This window comes from Equus quagga, chromosome 20, assembly GCF_021613505.1.
Source record: "Equus quagga isolate Etosha38 chromosome 20, UCLA_HA_Equagga_1.0, whole genome shotgun sequence".
NCBI classification, from domain to species: Eukaryota; Metazoa; Chordata; class Mammalia; order Perissodactyla; family Equidae; genus Equus; species Equus quagga.
In genome coordinates, this window is record NC_060286.1 from 9,980,900 (window position 1) to 9,999,537 (window position 18,638).

At 39.7% G+C, this 18,638-nt stretch overlaps 1 protein-coding gene across 6 annotated transcripts in view; it reads left to right on the forward strand.

The window, feature by feature from the left end:
- Positions 1-18,638, forward strand: part of LOC124230766 (nesprin-2-like) — a 298,061-nt gene that overhangs the window by 181,535 nt on the left and 97,888 nt on the right. For 5 of the 6 annotated variants that reach the window (XM_046647128.1, XM_046647127.1, XM_046647130.1 and 2 more), the window contains exons 56-63: positions 77-259; positions 1,054-1,191; positions 6,856-7,041; positions 8,656-8,778; positions 10,020-10,202; positions 12,748-12,879; positions 16,312-16,509; positions 17,116-17,190. In XM_046647128.1, coding sequence (XP_046503084.1) covers positions 77-259; positions 1,054-1,191; positions 6,856-7,041; positions 8,656-8,778; positions 10,020-10,202; positions 12,748-12,879; positions 16,312-16,509; positions 17,116-17,190 — 1,218 coding nt within the window. The remainder of the gene's footprint in view (positions 1-76; positions 260-1,053; positions 1,192-6,855; positions 7,042-8,655; positions 8,779-10,019; positions 10,203-12,747; positions 12,880-16,311; positions 16,510-17,115; positions 17,191-18,638) is intronic. The other variant, XM_046647132.1, reaches the window with a different exon arrangement.

Here is an 18,638-nt window from a genome sequence, read left to right on the forward strand (position 1 = left end):
ACTGTGTGCAAACTAGGAATTAACACAATAAACCATGACATCTGCATTCATATTGGCTTATGATTTCCTTTTCCAGAAAATGTGGGATGAGCTAGATCTCTGGCATTCCAAGCTAAATGAGCTGGATTCTGAAGTTCAAGACATTGTTGAACAGGATCCAGGACAGGCTCAAGAATGGATGGATAAACTGATGGTTCCTTTCCAGCAGTACCAGCAAGTCTCACAGAGAGCAGAATCCAGAACCTCACAGTTAAATAAGGTGCAACAGAAACATGTGATTACTATGCCTCGCATGTGGTGGTATGGCGATGAGTTTAAAACAGGACAAAAATGTAAATTCAGAGGCAGCCAGTTTCCCTTGAATTGCCAGTTTTAGGACCTGACACTAACCACATGATAGGTTCAGGTGGGCTAAGGGGAGAGATTTCACTGCTGACACAGAGAGGAAGTCTGCTTGGGCAGGCAGGAAGCAAGTTTCCAAATGTCAGGCCATGGCAGGAGTCCAGGTGTTGAGCTTCCCAATAGGTGATGGACATTTCCAGCAGTCAATCTCGAGAGTCCCAGGAGGGAGCCAACAAAGAGAAACAGTGTCATTGTGGAGAGACCCTCCCCCTCCCTTCCAAGTAGCCGTCATGGTAGGTGAGTTGTACATGTGATCTAGCAAGAACAAGGCAGGATCCTAGGCTCACAAGAACTGGGATGTTCTAGGACAAGGCCCTGTACAGGAGGACAAAAGACAAATCCAGTTTTCAAAATGAAGCATCAGATGGGAACCCAACTAGTTGTAAGGCTAACTTGGAACCTTTGCTGAGCCCGTAGCATTGACGTAGAACTTCATAAGACCTTTCCACCTATGGTCAGGATTAGTCTTAAAAGTTGGAAGGATGAAAGCCTGAAGGGGGCTGGAGGAGTGGGCAAGTGGCCCAGCCATGGGGAACAGAGCCCTGCACCGCCTGACACACTCTGACTCAGAGCAAAGAATTCTTCATTCAAGAATCATTGAACTGAAGTAGAAGGCGTCAGATTAAGCTGGGTACCGCCTGTCTTTCACAGGCCACAATTAAGATGGAGGAATATCATGACCTTTTGAAGAGTACTGAGGCGTGGATAGAAAGAACCAGTCGTTTGCTGGCTAATCCTGCTGACTATGACTCTTCAAACACGCTGAGTCACCGTGCCAGCACCCTTCAGGTAAGTGTCATTTCAGTGTTTCCTGCGTGTCATAGAATCTACATACTGATTAGTGACTTAGCTGACCATCATGGTCCTCTTTTGCCCTTCTTTCCTGAAAAACAACCTTGTCTTCAAGCCAAATGGCAGAAGGAAGCTTGGGAGAGTGGCAGGCTCTGGACAGGGAATTTGGAGACCAGGATCTCGTTCTTTTTGTCCTCATAACTACTATATGACTTTTTGGATAATTTACTGCATCCTTCCTGGGCCTCAGTTTCCCTCATCTGTGAAGTAAGAATGTTGCGCTGAACGGTGTTGATGGTTTTAGTTGGCAGAATTCTAAGATGGCTCCTCCTATTCCTGTCCCCTGATGTACACAACCTGTCTAATCCCCTCGCCTTGAGTGTGGGCAGGAATATGAGAATGTGATAGACAGTCCCTCCATTGATTAGGTTCTGTTATATGGCTAAGGTGATGGGATAGTCACTCCCGGGAATACGTGATTAATCATGGTTATATGATTATAAGACTCCCTGGTAGCAGACTGGAGAGAGATTTTCCTGCTGGCTTGAAGAAGTAAGCTGCCATATTATGTGAGGGCCAAGGGGCTAGGACTCCAGAGCAGCTTCTGGAAGCTTGAGTGTGACCCCCAGTCAATAGTCAGCAAGAAAATTGGCATCTCAGTCCTACAACCAAATTCTGCCAACAACCTGAATGAACTTGGAAGAGAAACTGCACACCAGATGACACCTTGATTCCAGCCTTGTGACATCCCAAGCAGACGACCCACCCAAGCTATGCCTGGACTCCTGAGCCATGGAAACTACGAGATAATGAACTGGTTTTATTTTAAGCAGCTAAGTTTGTGGTAATTAGTTACACAGCATTAGAAAACTGATTTGTAGTTCCTTCCAGTTCTAGCATGTCGTGATTCCAAATTTGCTGTCCTTCCTGGTACCCCACAGGTGCCCTGTGTCTCTGTGCTAGCTTACCAAGACAAAACAAATGCAAGTGTCTTCCTCCTCCGGCCATGGCTGTGAGAGATCTTCCAGATACTAAGTATTGGCTTAAGTTTTACTGCGAAGGTGTATTTCCCTTCTCTCATATTATTCAGCCATGGGAAAGAGTTTCTGAGGAAAAAGTTTATTCTTTAACAATTTTTAGAGTAATCAGACCTCAAAGTTGATCCAACTCCTTTTTATATCTGTAGAATAGCACAGTGTGTTCCTAAGTGAACAGCTGACTCCATACCTCCGTGATGTTTGAGATTCGTTGGCACGTTTTTTTCCTGTGGTAATGGTTGTAAAGATGTTTCATTTCACCCACTTGTTTCTTTTCATCCCCTCGCCTGTGATTTCTGCCTCCACCTCTTGGGTTAACTTTCCACGTCCCCACAGCATGTCATCTTTTTATTTTAAATTGCTTGTGTTTTTCACCATTTTCAGGGAGTTTGCAAAGGCACAAGAGAGGATTGAGGCTTTTATCCTCAAATGCTTGTTATGAGTTTAAAAAAAACTATACAAGAGTGAACTCAGGCAAAAGCAGCTGGAATTTTGCTTCCTTCTACTGACACATGTGAAAGTGTGAAAGTGTCTCTCAAACTGTTGAGGACTCCCTAATTTGTTTGCCTTTGTTTATGAGCTAAAGCTGGCTAGCAATGTAGTTTATGGGCTAGAGGAAGTAGAGACAAAGGAGATGCAGGCTGATTTCCCGTAGAGTGTATCCTACTAAATCCCGCAATTGGAACTCTGTCTCAATAACTAGTCATATGTGTATACCTCATTTTGTCCCTGTTTTGAAAATAGTTGTCCTTCTTTTAAGATACCCTTTTCCATTTTTCTAGCATTACCAGGCATTGATTTTTAAAATGACTCTTAAAGAAGCATCAAAATTCTCAACTAAGCTTTAAAAGTCTGTTTTAATTGCACTATAACCTTCCACCTGGATTATATTTGTTAAAATAGGTTTTTATAACCTAACAATGCTTCTACAAAGACTGCTTTGTAATTAAGAATCATTGAAACATAAATTGTCATTGTAAAAATAGGAAAACAATTTGTTTTTTAATCAACTTCGTTAAGGTACGTATAATTTACATATGGTAAAATACACCTATTTAAAGTTTACAGCTAGATGAGTTTTGATAAAGGTATACAACTGTGTAACCACCACCACCACCATCGTCAACATAGAGGACATTTCCATCACCCCAGAAAGTTTCCTCATGCCCCTTTGTGATCAGTCCCCTTTCACTTCTCTTCAGCCCTCGGTAATCACTCACTCATTGCTTTCTGTTAGTATAGTTTTGCCTTTTCTACAATATCCTATAAATAGAATCATACAGTATGTAGTCTTTTGTTCCTGACGTTTTGTTAGCACAATGTTTTTGAGATTCATCCAGGTTGTTACATTTATAAGTAATTCATTCTTTTGATAGTATTCCATTTATGGAAATATGCAGTATGTTTACCCCTTCACCAGTTGATGCACATTGGGTTGTTTCAAGCTTTGGGCTGTGTATTTGATATCTATTGCTGTGTAACACATTGCTCCAAAAGTTAGAAGCTTAAAATAACAAATATTTATCATCTCACAGTTTCTGAGGGTCAAGAATCCAGGCCTGGCTTAGCCGAGTGCCTCTGGCTCAAGTCACCCATGTGAATGCAGACAGTGTTGCCCAGGGCTGTGGTCTCATCTGAAGGCTCAGTTTGGGTGAGGGAAGAGACAGGATGCACTTCTGTCCTCACTCACGTGGCCCTTGGCAGGGCCTCAAAAGATCCTCGTCCATACAGATGTGGAGGCCTCGCCACAGGGCTTTCTCATGGTGTGGTAGCTGGCTTTGCTCACCATAAACAAAATCTAAAAGAGAGTGAGAGAGAGCTCCCAAGACAGAACAGTCTTTTTATATAATCTCATCATGGAAATGACATCTCATCACTTCTGCCATATTTCATTAGGAGTAAATGAGTAAGCCCAGCCTACATTCAAGGGAGCTGATTATAAGGACATGAATACCAGGAGGCGGGGATCTTTGGGGGCCAACTTATGGGCTGCTTGCCATAGGCTATTAGGAACCAAGCTGCTATGAACATTCATATACAAATCTTTGTGTGGATGTGTTTTCATGTCATTTCATTTGGTAATTACCCAGGAGTACAGTTGCTGGCTTTTATGGTAAGTATTTAACTAGATAAGAAGCTACCAAATTGTTTTCCAAAATGGCTGTACCATTTTTCATTCCTACTGGCAATATGAGTTCTAATTGCTCCATATTCTTGTCAGCACTTGATATTATCTGTCTTTTAAATTTTAGCCATTCTGGTGACATGTAGTAATATCTCATTGTGGTTTAAATGACATTTCTCTAATGACAAATGATTTATTTGAGCATTTGTTCGATGTTTATTTGAGCATTTATTCATATGCTTTGTGTCATTTGTATACTTCCTTTGTGAGGCGTTCATTCATTGTTGGGGGGGGCCCATGTTTTGTTTGGGTTTTTTGTCTTTTCATTGTTGAATTGTAAGAGTTATTTATAAAATATTCTAAAAACCAGTCCTTTATCAGATATGTGATTTACAAATATTTTTTCTGAGTCTGTGGCTTCTCTTTTCATTCTCTCAGAGAGCAAATTTATTAATTTGGTGAAGTCAACTTATCAATATTTTTCTTTTATATATTCTTTTGTGTTGTATCTAAGAAATCTTTGTATAACCCCAAGTCACGAGGATTTCCTCCTATCTTCTAGAAATTTTATAGTTTTAACTCTTACTTTTGGGTCTATGATCCATTTCAAGTTAATTTTTGTATAGGTGTGAAGCAAGGATCAAGGTTCATTTTTTCAGTGGGGATATCCAATTATTCTAGAATCATTTATTGAAAAAACTCACTGTTGAATTACTTGGTGCCTTGTTGAAAATCAATTGACCTCATACATGTAGGTTTATTTCTGGATTCTTTCTTCTGTTGTATTGAGCCACGTGCCTGTTCTTTCACCATTACTACAATCTTGATTATTATAGCTTTAGAGTATGTCTTGAAATCAGATAGCATAAATTCTACAACTTAGTTCTTTTTTTTCAAATTTGTTTTGGCTAATCAGGGTATTTGCATTTCCATATAGGTCTTAGAATCATCTTGTCGATATCTATACAGAGGTTTGTTGGCATTTTGAGTGTGATTGCATTAAATCTGTAGATCAATGTAATGAAAATTGATATCTTAACCACTTTGACTGTTCCTTTCTAGGAATATGATATATCTCTTGATTTATTTTGGTCTTCTTTAATTTCTCTCACCTCTGTTTCTTACTCTTCAGTGTACAGGTCTTGCATGTAAATTGTTAAATTTATCCCTAAGTATTTTATGTTTTTTGATGCTATTGTAAGTATTATTGGTTAAAAGCATTGGTTTGGTTTTGTTTTCCTTAAAGTTTTCTCCTTCTAGGATTTTGAATAAGGCCAATATAAAATTCTGAATAACCTGATTAAGTTTACAGACTGATGATTACAATTCTAGTTGCATAAGTAAATGTTCTTTTTCATATCAGTTATTTTTTATGGAATTACCTAAAGACTACATTAGCAGGTTGAACATTTCCAATAGGTAGCTGAGATCTTTTGAACTCTTAAGTTTGAAAGCAAATAAATTATAATTATTAAAAGAAAAAAGAGAAATTATAAGAAGGAATGTCTAAGAAGTTCTAGAAATGCATATTTTTCACTTTCGTTTGATTTCATCAGATAAAGCTCTTTTGCTATCAAGTTATTCAAGTCAACTCGGGCTATAGGGATGTCTCATGAAGGTCATTGGTACCATGTAGTAAGGCCTAAGAAGGACACTGGCACCAGGACTGGCAAGCCACAGGACCTCCTCTTCATTTCTCATCCCCACTTATCTATTTCTCTCAAACACATGTTCTGAAGATTACAAGTCCAGCTAATTAGAGAGGGCCTGAATGGCTTTCTTGGCCCCAATTCCAAATTTCAGAGGGACGGACTACAGGCCAGGTGTTCCTTGTTCTATTAATGATGCCTGGAAGAATAGGGCTATGTGATATAAGATAGCTGCTGTGAGCCCACCAGAATGGGGTAGACGCTCTAAAGTCATCTGGGGCCACTGACAGTAGAGAATAGTCAATGTTTTATGATGTAACTGGAAATGTACCGGAGTTTGAAATATTGAGACAAATTTAAATTTTCTCTGATTCAAGTTTTTTTATTGATATAATTGACATACATTTTTTTTAGTTTCAAGTGTACAACGTAATGATTCGATATTTGTAAATTTTGCCAAATGATCACCACAATAAGTCTAGTTAATGTCCATCACCATACACAGTTACAGAATTTTCTCTGATTTAATTTTTTTTTTTTTTTGAGGAAGATTAGCCGTGAGCTAACAGCTGCCAATCCTCCTCTTTTTGCTGAGGAAGACTGGTCCTGAGCTGACTTCCGTGCCCATCTTCCTCTACTTTATATGTGGGACGCCTACCACAGCATGGCTTGCCAAGAGGTGCCATGTCTGCACCCGGGATCTGAATCGGCAAACCCTGGGCCGCCGAAGCAGAACGTGTGCACTTAACCACTGTGCCATGGGGCCGGCCCCTCTGATTTAATTTTTAATCAACTTGTTTCAGTATCTTGATGTTTCTTTATCTTTTTTCCCCTTATTTCCCATATCTAGATGGCTTTGGAAGATTCAGAACAGAAGCACAATCTTTTACATTCAGTCTTCACAGACCTGGAAGACTTGTCAGTAATTTTTGAAACAGATGATTTTGCACAATCCGTACATGAGTTAAGGCGTCAGGTAACGGCTTTACAACAAAAAATCATGGAAAGCCTTCCACAGATTCAGCGAATGGCTGACGTAAGTTGGCACTAGAAAGATGCGATTTCTTGTTTGTAATTTATATTTCATTTAGTAAAGTAGAGTTATACCACTAACCAACTCCTAATTCTATGAAGACACATTGATCTGCAATGTTTTTCACTTATGTCCTTATTCCTTGAATTGTATTTCACTTTACTTTGCTGCCTGTGGTCCAACTACAGCGAAAGATCGTATCCCCATTCTCAGTCCAGAAGTGGTCTATTTAAAGGGAAGAGTCCTGATCAAATAAGCTCAGTGTTTTCTCTTCGTCAGAGAGGAGCTGTTGTTTGATTTAAAAGCACAGATGAGCAAAGAGGGAATTAAAACAATGACCTCCCAAGCCTTCATTCACCGATAGCAAATATTTATTGAAGAGCTGCTGTATGCCAGCCATGGGATTTTCAAATAATTTTATTTATTTTAGCTTAAAATGTGCAAGGCATTTATTTAAGGGTAGAGTGTCATAACAAAGGCACGTGCAGTTAGTCTTAATTATTGACCTTGTGTTTCTCAGTGATATTCCCTATACCACATTTATGTAACTTCAGGGAATAATAGTTGTTAAATATTTTTGGTTATTGAATCTTCTTCCAAAGTTTTTAAATGCTTCTACAATTTTTGATGGAAATCACTCTAAAATACATTGTACACTTTTATATACCTTTTTAAATATAAAGTGCAGAAAATAATTTCAATATGATTTAACTTTTCCTCATAATCTGAAGCTATCACTATAAAGTTACTCATTGCTTCATTTGCTTATAAAGTTATATTTCTCCTGTATTGAATGGCTCCAAACTGCTAAAGTTTTAAACCTTCAGTCTATTTCTGTGTAGTTTTTTCTACCCCATTCATCATTAGCTGTACCCTTTTATTGCCACGGTGTATCTGCATTGAGCTCTGTAGGTCTGAAGGCTCTCTTACGGTGTGAGTCGACTTGAATATGGCGTTTTTATAGCACATACTGTGGCATTTTCACTTTAAGCTTCTTGGCCAGGTTCTAAAGGTTGACACTGATGAGAGAGTAACCACTGGACAAATGGTCTATTGTTTAAATGAATCTGAGTAAGTTATAAAGCAATTTAGTGACTCTCTGCATGGCAACGGTTCATTAGGGGATTGGCAAGAAAATCCTGTCAATTTTCTAGCTCCTCGTGTGTTTCTTTCCCAGGGGTGACTTTATCATTTTACTTAAAGTGGTGGGAATTTTTTAAATGTTAGACCCACTTGTGTTCAAGTGTTTAAACACATTCCAAAGATAAATCTAAAGAATTTGTAGATAATTGAGAATTTACTTAAAAAACGTTTTGGATACATACTATTTTTGATCTCATAGTATAAATAATTGAAAATTGGCCTTGTGAGGATCTTTAACTCAACAAGATGTCAGCAATGCTTTGTAATGTGGTGTATGCTATTAATAGAAGAACATTTTTATTGAAAACAATCAACATTATCTGTGTAGCACTTGATTAGTTTTTAAGAGTTAGAAGTGGCAAACACATTTTGGTTAAATATGAGAACAGAATGAATGGCAATAAATTGTGTTTTATAGATATTAATGTATAGCATATACTGCATGAGTGTATTTTTTTGTTTATGGAATTCTAGGATGTAGTTGCTATTGAAACTGAAGTAAAACCAATGGAGAAAAGAGTTTCAAAAATCAAAACTATCCTATTATCAAAAGAAATATTTGATTTTTCACCAGAAGAACATCTTAAGCATGGGGAGGTAAGCGTGGATCATTATTAAAAATATTTTCTTGTAATACTTATTATGTTTATTTTTAAATATGTAGTAATATGATGTGATAAAACTACTTTTGCTAGAGTAATAACAGGAAAAAGTTGGAAAGTAGAAATGAATGACTATAAATACCGTATTTTAAATTGTATAGTACTGTCTATATGAAGATAATTTTCCTATAGGTTATTTTGTCATTTACTTTATCCCCAAAACTTCAGAGTTTGGGAGTTTTGCCTTCGAGTCAAATCCTGGTGTTTAATAGTCCAAGAGTTTGAGCCTGTAAGTCAGGAGAACCGGGTTCCAGCCCAGTGATGCTGCTTACTGGCTGTGTGATTTTGAGCAGTTAGTTAACGTTTCTTGGGTTCTCTTCCATATCTGCACATTGCTGTTGCAGTGATTATGTTGGACAATTATAATGTATATGGAGCTGCTAGCACAGGAACTGGAACATACGAAACTGTACACAGACCTTGATTCCCCCTCAGCCTGGTGGTTAGGAGCACGTGCTTTGGGATCAGGCGGGCCTGGGTTCTAATCCTAGCCCTGCCTCTTACAGTCTGACCTCGCCTGGGTCTTCTAACTTCTGGGAACCCAATTTCTTTACCTATGAAGTGGAAGTTCTGACACCTACCTCCCAGAGTAGCTGCGAGGGTTAAATGAAGTGATGTGTATGCAGTACTTAGTACAGTGAATAATCTCTTCTCATTTATTGATTATGTAAACCCAGATTTCTCTGGATCAGATGTCATTAAAGCAAAATATAATTGTACTCTTGGGACTTAGGAAATTTGGCGGGACAATTCACTTCAATTCAATATGCATTTCTTGAGGGCCTACTATGTGGGAAGCCCTGTGCTAAGTGCAGTTGCCACGAAAGTGTGGGGTGTAGTGCCTGCCCTTGCACAGCTCACTGTCTGGTGACAATACACAAAGCAAACCATAGTTCTACAGAGAGTGAGGGGAGGGAGAGGAGGAAGGAAAGGGTTGTCCAAAGCCATCGTGTAGCGCTGGGGTTTCTCCTGCCCCCAGGCCTTCTTTCCTGAGACCTTCAACTACCGGGTCACAAGTGATAAAATAGTTCTTTTCAATCTAAGCTAAGGAAGCATTTTAAAAATTGAAACAATAGACCAAAGACTAAATTATGCAGTATTTTAATTTTGACTAATTAGATCTAGCAGTGGCCCCTTTTATTCATTTGTGTGCCATACTTATCTGATATAATTAAGGTCATACTTGAAAATATCCGTCCTATGAAGAAAACCATTGCTGAAATAGTGTCTTACCAAGTGGAGCTGAGGTTACCCCAGGCAGGAATGAAGCCTCTGCCTGTGTTTCAGCGGACACACCAGCTTTTACAAGATATAAAACTGTTGGAAAATGTGACTCAGGAACAAAATGAGTTATTAAAGGTGAGTAGTTTATGATGACAGCCAACTTATTGGATGAAAATGTTCAGCAAAAGCTGGTTTTGTTTTCAGTTTTCATGTTTGAGTAGATCAAATTCCCATGACAGTAATATGCTGTCTGTTGATTCTTTTTCGCCTTTTCCAACGCTCTTATCCCAGAGGTGGCATTTGAATATAAGAGTGTATCTTCTTGCTCAAATGGGGCTAAGGTTATTTTTCTCAGTTCTTACCCTCGTTCTGGTTGAAGAATTGAAGCACAGTTGTGGTCTATTTAATTCCATTCTCCAGTTATTGAAGACCCACATGGTGTAATGCTGTGGGAAGAGGTTCAAACCTGTGTGTTTGCAATCTCGGGAGGCCGACAGATCATACTGTAATCATCACCATAATAATCTCTTTATACATCTCAGTCGCTCTCCTATTAATCACCCCATTTTATTCTCAAACATGTGATCCAGGGAAGTAGGCACTTGGCCATCTTTATTTTTACATATAAGGAGACTAGTCTGAGAAGGTTGGGCGACTTGCTAACCTCTGAGTTAAATTGTGTTGAGATTCATTTGTGCACAGATGGGACAAGAATCTGGTGCAATTCTCTGAATCAGTCTCTTCCTTCTAACTGATGACTTCTTTCAGCCTCTCCCCAGAGGGTTTCTTTTCTTATGTTTTGTTTGATCTCCAAGCTAAAGTCAAGAATCATTATTAGGTAAAAATTACATTTGGGGCCAGCCCTGGTCCTCTGCTTTGGCACACTCTGCTTTGGCAGCCCAGGTTCTTTCTGGGCACGGACCTACACCACTTGTCCGTCAGTGGCCATGCTGTGGCGGCAGCTCACATGCCAAAAATGAGGAAGCTTAGCAACATACGTTAGCTCAGGTCGAATCTTCCCCAGGAAAAAAAAGTACATTTTACTTTGGTTTGTATTCCTGGATCAACAACCACTCCCACAAGAAAAGAAAGTTTCCTGAAAGAGCCCTAAATTCCACAGACTTTTCAACCCTCCTGATAGATCCCTCTCTTGCCTGCTTTTCCTGATTAGAGGGTCAGGGTAGGAGAAAAGCTTATTTTCCCTCCTTCCCACCCACCACTTCATTATGGGAAGAAAAATGCTGTCTCTTTCTCCCTCTTAAGTCTCTTTCGCATGGAGGTGGCCAGTCCGTGTCCTCCTGAGATCTGAGCATGCTGTCAGCTCTGGTTTGAGTCTTAGCTCGTATGGTCTCTCTGGTCTGACTCCTGATCAGCTGACGTCATTTCCTAACACCTACAGGGAGATAAAAGATCTGGCACTCAATGTACTATTTTTTAATAATGTAAAGAGAAAGAAAAAAGAAAGATATAAAATTTGATCTATTATTTTTAATCGTTTTGTGCTTTATTGGTCTCCTGGTCAGCAAAAGAAAATAACCGTCTTGATTATGCTTTAAAGTGGCTTCTTCACAAGATGAAAGGGGGGAATAGAAGAGGAAATTGTGTTTTGTGCCAAGTTAGGTATCAAACTGTGCTACTAAAATTTTCCATCTCGTTGTGTTAGTGGAAATCAGAGTCCTCAAAGATTTCAAAGCTAAGGGAGCCAGTGGTAATGACAATCATTAGAATATGGTACATTTCTTTTAAGTCCTACTTTAGATGTTGGAAGTGCTTTCATTGTGGAAAACAAGACAAATTACTTTTGGGAGGAGCAATGGGACGTAGCTCATTATAGAGAGCTGGGGAACAGGTGTGTGCAGTTATTCATTTCCAGCCTGCAGCTAAAATTATGGTTAAATATTAAAGAAAATACAAGGAAGAATTCTCTGTTGGCCAGAAACTTTGTAGTTTTAAAAGGGATTTTGCTTCATTGCGAAGCATGCTGAGGAAATAGCTAGACTTTCTTTTGAAGTCCGTTTCTTTATTTCATCATGCTTTGATCGTATCATTTAGCACAAATAGGTTCCAGCTCTGTTACTCCCTTAACACTAGATTCCAGGTATTGTTCTGGTTAGTTTTGCTTTATTCTGCAAACTCAAACTGCTCTCAAACCTTCAACCTCTTACCCTAAAATGTACATCACTGATCCCAAGGAGTACCAGGTGAGAATGTGGCTGCAACATGAAAATTTGTCGTCTCTCAAGTCATGTGCTCTTTCCATTCTGAATCAGTAATCCTGCCTTCCTATGTGGAAAGCCCCACATGGAATGTGTATTAAAATGGCGTATGTGACATATCAGTCATTTCATAAAATTTAGCAACTTTATGTTATCATGCCATAAAACCCTTCCCAGAATAAGCCCACTGGACTGGAGGTACTTAAGAGCAAAGGTGTGTCTAATTAGACTTGTACTCCAAGCACTGCACAAGGTGCTCTGGCATCTCATAGACCAAGGAGGTCAGGTGCCAGCTTTGCAAATGTTGTTCTCTGTATTTAGTCTACCATATCCTATTGCAATCTATTTGGGTGTGTATTTCTGTAATTGATTGAAACGTGATGGGGATAGACGTTGGAAGTAGTCCATTGATCTAGTTCTTAGATTCTGACAAAGATTCTTCTTTTGATGGGGTTATTTTGTAGATAGTCATAAAACAGACAAATGAATACGATGAGGAAATAGAAAATTTGAAGCAGATCTTAAATAATTATTCAGCTGAGTTCTCCCCTGAACGTATATCACCAGGCCAAGCTGCCAGCCTGCCACAAGTACAGGTATGTGTCATTCATTCATCCAGCAGTTCATTCAATGATCACTTAAAGCCATTGGTGTCTAGAAGCCTTTTGACGGTACAGTGTATTTCCTGCTTCTCTCTTCCAATTGAAGGTATTTTATGTGTATATTTACTTTCCATTCTTATTTCATAAAATAAGTGATTATATAATTATCATAATGGAAGACCCTTCAAGTGTCCTTAGCCTCAACTTGCTGCATTTTGGTCTGAATTTGCTTTGGTACTGAAGAAGCTGATGTAACACAGGATATTTGGACAGTCTGACTTTCCAGCTAGCTTTCTGGGAGAGGGGTCAGGCAATGTGGGCAGGCTGGGCTCTAGACTTCAGGTCTCTGAATACTGTTATGATGAAGAGTTCCATATTCTAAGCAGGGTTTCCATATGCCATAATTAACGATGTCCTGTGGACCTAGTTATGGTGGTTTACATGTTAACCCTCTACTGTGAGGGGCTTTTTCAGTCTTTGTTTTTGAGTCAGTACTTTTATAATTTAAAAAAACCTGATTGTATGCCAAGGATTGTAGAGAGCTTCTTTTTTCCTGCCATCAAGGTGATATAGGCAGGCAATTTGTGGTATTCAAAGCCAGGTTTCACCACTTGCTAACCGTGAGACCTAGGACAAATTACATAATGTCTAAGGTGAAGTACAGAGGGAATCTAATGTGACACCGCTCTTAAGTGGTAGAATCAATAAGGCACATTCAATATTGTAAAAATGTCAAATTTGGGGCCGGCTTCATGGCGTAGTGGTTAAGTTTGCACACTCCATTTAGGCTGCCTGGGTTCGCAGGTTCAGATTCCAGGCGCAGACGTACACTACTTGTCAGCCATGCTGTGGTGGTGACCCACATATAAAGTGGAGGAAGATTGGCATAGATGTTAGCTCAGGGCTAATCTTCCTCAGCAAAAAAAAAAAAGTCAAATTTCTCTTTACACTTAAAAATTCGAGTACCTCAAAGAGCTTTTGTTTATGAGTTATATCTACAGATATAGAAATTAAAACTCAGAAATGTAAAAATATTTGATTTATTTTAAAATCACAATAAGCCCATTATATGTTAATAGAACTAACATATTTTTATGGAAGAAATTATAATTGCCCAAAGAAAATGTAGTGAGAAGAGTGACACTGTTCTACATTTTTGCAAATCTCTTTAATGTCTGACTTACTAGAAGACAGCAAGATTCTCATTTGCCTCTGCATTGCATCTGTTGAGGTATGTAGCTTTGTTTGAAGTTTTAAAGACATGCGCATGGAAAAGAGAGGGAGAATTTTGAATAATTTGGATGGTCTTTGAAACTACACTCAACTCCAACAGGTAGAAGTTACTCACAGTTTTGTTGTTCAGTGGACTCTGAAGTCATGTCAATGAACTTTTTATATTCTTAGATTAAAATCCATCGGGCTGTTTTATACTTTGAGTAGATCTTCTAAGCATGCATGATTTTATGACATCAGGCTTGATCATTTGGTTAATATTGTTTCACTAGTTATGTAGATCCTCCACTGTTGACACATTTCCATAATTGATATTAAAACATTCACATTTATTAACATCTATCTCTTCAGAAAGATCTTTAAGTATAGTATTTACATATATAAGTAGTTTACCAGCTGTTTTTTTCAAGTAAAAATAACGTTCTATGAAAAAAAATGGGTAGTTCAGCTCGAAACTCAAATAATCACGAGTGCTTTTCCTCAACCATCATACTTTGGTATGCATCAGAAGTGCTTTATGTCGCAGAATGTTAAAAATACATGTTCTTTATCAAGGATATTCTTAAGTGAAACTGGCTTTTTTTTTTTTAACTGTAAGTACGTGATAGTGAAGAATCCGGTAACTACTCATATAGTTGGTGTCCCTGTCTTGATTCATATGAGGTGCTAGTAGTTTTACTTACCGTTGCTTTTGCATTATCACACAGTGAAAAATGTCAACACAGTGAAAAAGGCAAATAACATTTTAGTGTTTTATGAAAATGATCTTGACCTCAGGGAGTGCAGACCACAGGGGTGTCCGGATACCACTTTGAGAATGGCTGCTCGTTGCCCTTCCGTGCCTCCATCCTGCTGGCGCCTCCAGACTGCTCTGTTTCTTTAAGTGCTGTTCAGTGGCTGCAGTATTACGTCTGTTGGGAGGCACTATACCTCTGAAGTTTAGTGCTTTTTGAAAACGGAACACAAACCGCAGCCAGCTCAGATTTAATTCAATTATCATTTCCCAAAGCAGTCACAGGAAGTTTACGTTCAGTCAGAATAGGGGTATTGGCATAGGAACGTGTGCAGGAGCAGAAGAGCTGTGGGCGCTGGCTGTCAGGACGTCCCAGTCTGGGCTCTGTCACTAGCTAGCTACAGCCATGGAAGAATCACCTGCTTTCTCTGGACGTCAGAACTCTCACTTATGGGTGGATACATGTTAAGTTTCTATGTCTGTAAAACAATTTATGATTCTATGAATATCTGTAGGATGGATGGATGGATAGATGGATGAGAAGGAAGGAACGAACTAACAAACAAACAGTGATTTAAGGAATGTACTAGGAACACAATTCCAACACATGTAGGTTTACCAGAAAGGAGTGTACTGTCCTTTGATGCAGCGCTCACTGCAAAGCCCAGGCAGAGGTGGAGTGATGCCTTTAGGGGTGCTGAAGAGGAGGAGGCCAGACTAGACGGCCCCTGCTATTTTTTCCAAATGTAGGATTCCTAATTCCATGATCCTCGTAGACACGCAGTGGACACCTTCATTTCTACCGTGGATGAGGAATTTCATTCCCACACATAAATCATACAAATTTTTAAAGTAACGTACAGCTTGGAATCATCTGTCCATCAGTCCCATAGAAAGTTACACTTCACAGTACCCATATTTGTTTATTTATTCCCATTTGGCAGGAAGCTTTGTGAGAAAAAGTAAAGGAGTTCAGTAATACCAAAGAAGTCTTCAAAGGCAGTATAAGTGTGAGATTTCTAACCTTTTTTTCTCTCAGTGGTTCCCAAATGTTAGTCTGCTTATGAATCTCCTAGGGAGCTTGTTCAAGTGCAAGTGCTCAGGCCCTGACCCTCTGGATTCTAGTCAGTCAGTCCTGTGGCCACTCGCGCAGTGGTTCCCGACCCTGGATGCCAGTCACCCTCGGAGCTTTTACAAATTTCTGTGCCTCAGCCCTACCCCCAGAGATTGATTGACAAGGTCTCAGGTGAGGCTACGGCATCCTATAAGGGAGCGTATAAACCCTCCCCAAGTCATTTGGAAGTGCAGCCAGGATAGAGAGGAACTGTACTGTTCTGTAACTCCTGGCTCTGTAAACCAAACAGCATAGAAAAGGCTTCATCTCTTGTACCAAAGGAAGCAGGCTCCTGTGGGCATACAGAGGCCTCAGATGAAGCCGTGCAAATGCTCTTTCTGCACAGGGAGAAATTGAAGCTGTGGAAAAGCAGATTCTGAGTTTGAACCAGAAAAAAGAAGACCTGTTAGTGGACCTGAAAGCCACTGTACTAAACCTTCACCAGCGCTTACAGCAAGAACAGCGAGACTCAGAAAAAGAAATGCTGTCAGCCGGAGCCTCAGAAGAGGACGGAGTAGCTGAGAGGGACGTTTCTCAGTGGAAGGTGGGTATGACTTTAGGTTAATGCCGGCCCCACATTCCACAAGAGTGTTAAATTGGTAGTATTTCTCACCAGAAAAACCTGTGGCATCTATGTCTATGGCCTACAGTAAAGGCATTTTCAAAAGTGGAAATACCCTACCTGAGATTGTTCACTAGTGAATACAAATCCTTGACGTGTGTCTGTTCTGGACTCAACCCAGAATTCTTACGCGTGAGTTACTTAAGGAGGTGCTTATGAAATTCCATGGGCACGTGGGTGGGAGCCAACCTTTGAAGTATCTTCCTACTAAACAGCCCATTGGAGGCTCCAGAATGGGCCCAGCACCCCTCTAAGTGCGTTCTGAATCCACATCAATGAGTCATGTTCTTGAATTGTTTGATGAGGGGCCACAGAGGGGAATGCAATTGAAAGTGACCCAAGATTTGTCCGAGTCATGATATTTGGCTGGAAGAGCTGAAAGGTGCTGGACCCAGAGGCTGCTTGTGTGGGTGGGCATCTTGGATAAAGTGAGTGAAAAATTACCTGCATAAAAACGCGGCCAGGCTGGGATGCTGGTGGTATTGAATGGCAGCCCGGCTGCAGGAGGCTTTGTGCTGTGCATTTCAGCCGGACAGAACAGGCGCCATGTCCTTCCTGCCAGCAGTTGAGGAAGAGGCGGAAGAGAGCTCCCTAAAGAGTGAAGTAAGGAACATGATTTTTCTCGTTAAAGTTGGTTACAACTGAAATCTCTAGACGAAGGTCATTGAGAAGATCTTAAAATGAATGAAAACATAAGGATTTTTTACATTAATGCCGATATTTTATAAGGGGGATTGAAGTCATTCTCTGATGTTATTAACGTTGTTTAAGTGCATTGAAACCTACTTCAGGCCAGAGTGGGATAAATGTAATTCAGACACACTTGTTGGCATACGGGAGAAGATGGAGTTCTTTGTTGTATCCTGACTTCTGAGCACTTTCTCTGAAGTTTTGAGAGTATGCTGTTTGTTTGGCACTTCTGGTGTGCTTTTTAGAACTTTATTTTTCTTAACAGCATTTGAATTACTTCTTTAGTCTAAAACAGCATTGGCAAGGACACGAAGAGATGTGTTAGCAGCTAAAACTACCACAAATGCTTACTACTTCATTAGAACTGGTTGAATGAGATATTTACAGTTGTCTTTCCTGACAGCAATTTCCATTTCATACTTTAAAAACTAAAGTTATAATGGGTCTTGTGCCAGAAGGAAGAAAATTGCAGCAATTTATAGTTTGTATATGGTCTCACATGTAATCCCCAGACATTTTTTCTGCTTGTCTTATGGATTGTTAAATAGCTCCACTGTCACACAGAACAACCTGTTGTCCTAGAGTGTGTCACTAGGTCACAGTGGGACTGAGACATGGGACAAGGAAGAGTGCAGGTTTACTACACTCTGATCATCAGACAACTTCATAATCCCATCATCCCCTTCATGAGAGAGAATTGTGAGAATGAAGGAGGTACCGGGGACCAAAAGAGTGTACTTCAGTATGATTATAATTTGAGACCTGTATTTGCATCTGAGCTGATATGTTTCTAATACTCAGTGTTTGGCTTTGTCAACAATAAAAAAATACATGTTCATCCGGGTGTTATTTTAAAGATGGTATTTAAGGTTACATTTACGAAAGCAGATCAAAAACATCCCCTTTGTGTGATGTGAGCTGACTCCCAACTTTTAAGAACATTTTTTAGGGGCTGGCCCCGTGGCCGAGTGGTTACGTTCGCGCGCTCCGCTTTGGGGGCCCAGGGTCTCGCCAGTTCGGATCCTGGGCACGCACATGGCACTGCTCATCAGGCCATGTTGAGGCGGCATCCCACATGCCACAACTAGAAGGACCCACAACTAAAATATACAACTATGTACTGGGGGGATTTGGGGAGAAAAAGCAATTAAAAAAAAAAAAGATTGGCAACAGTTGTTAGCTCAGGTGCCAATCTTTAAAAAAATATATATATTTTTTAGGCTTCAGGAAAAGCAACCACATTCGGAGACATATGATTTAATTAGCCAAAGAAATAGATGAAAAATCTGGGGAGAGACAAATTAAGGTCTATAATTATACTGCCTGGTAAGCTGAGTTTTGTGTAAAAGAGATGGGTAGGC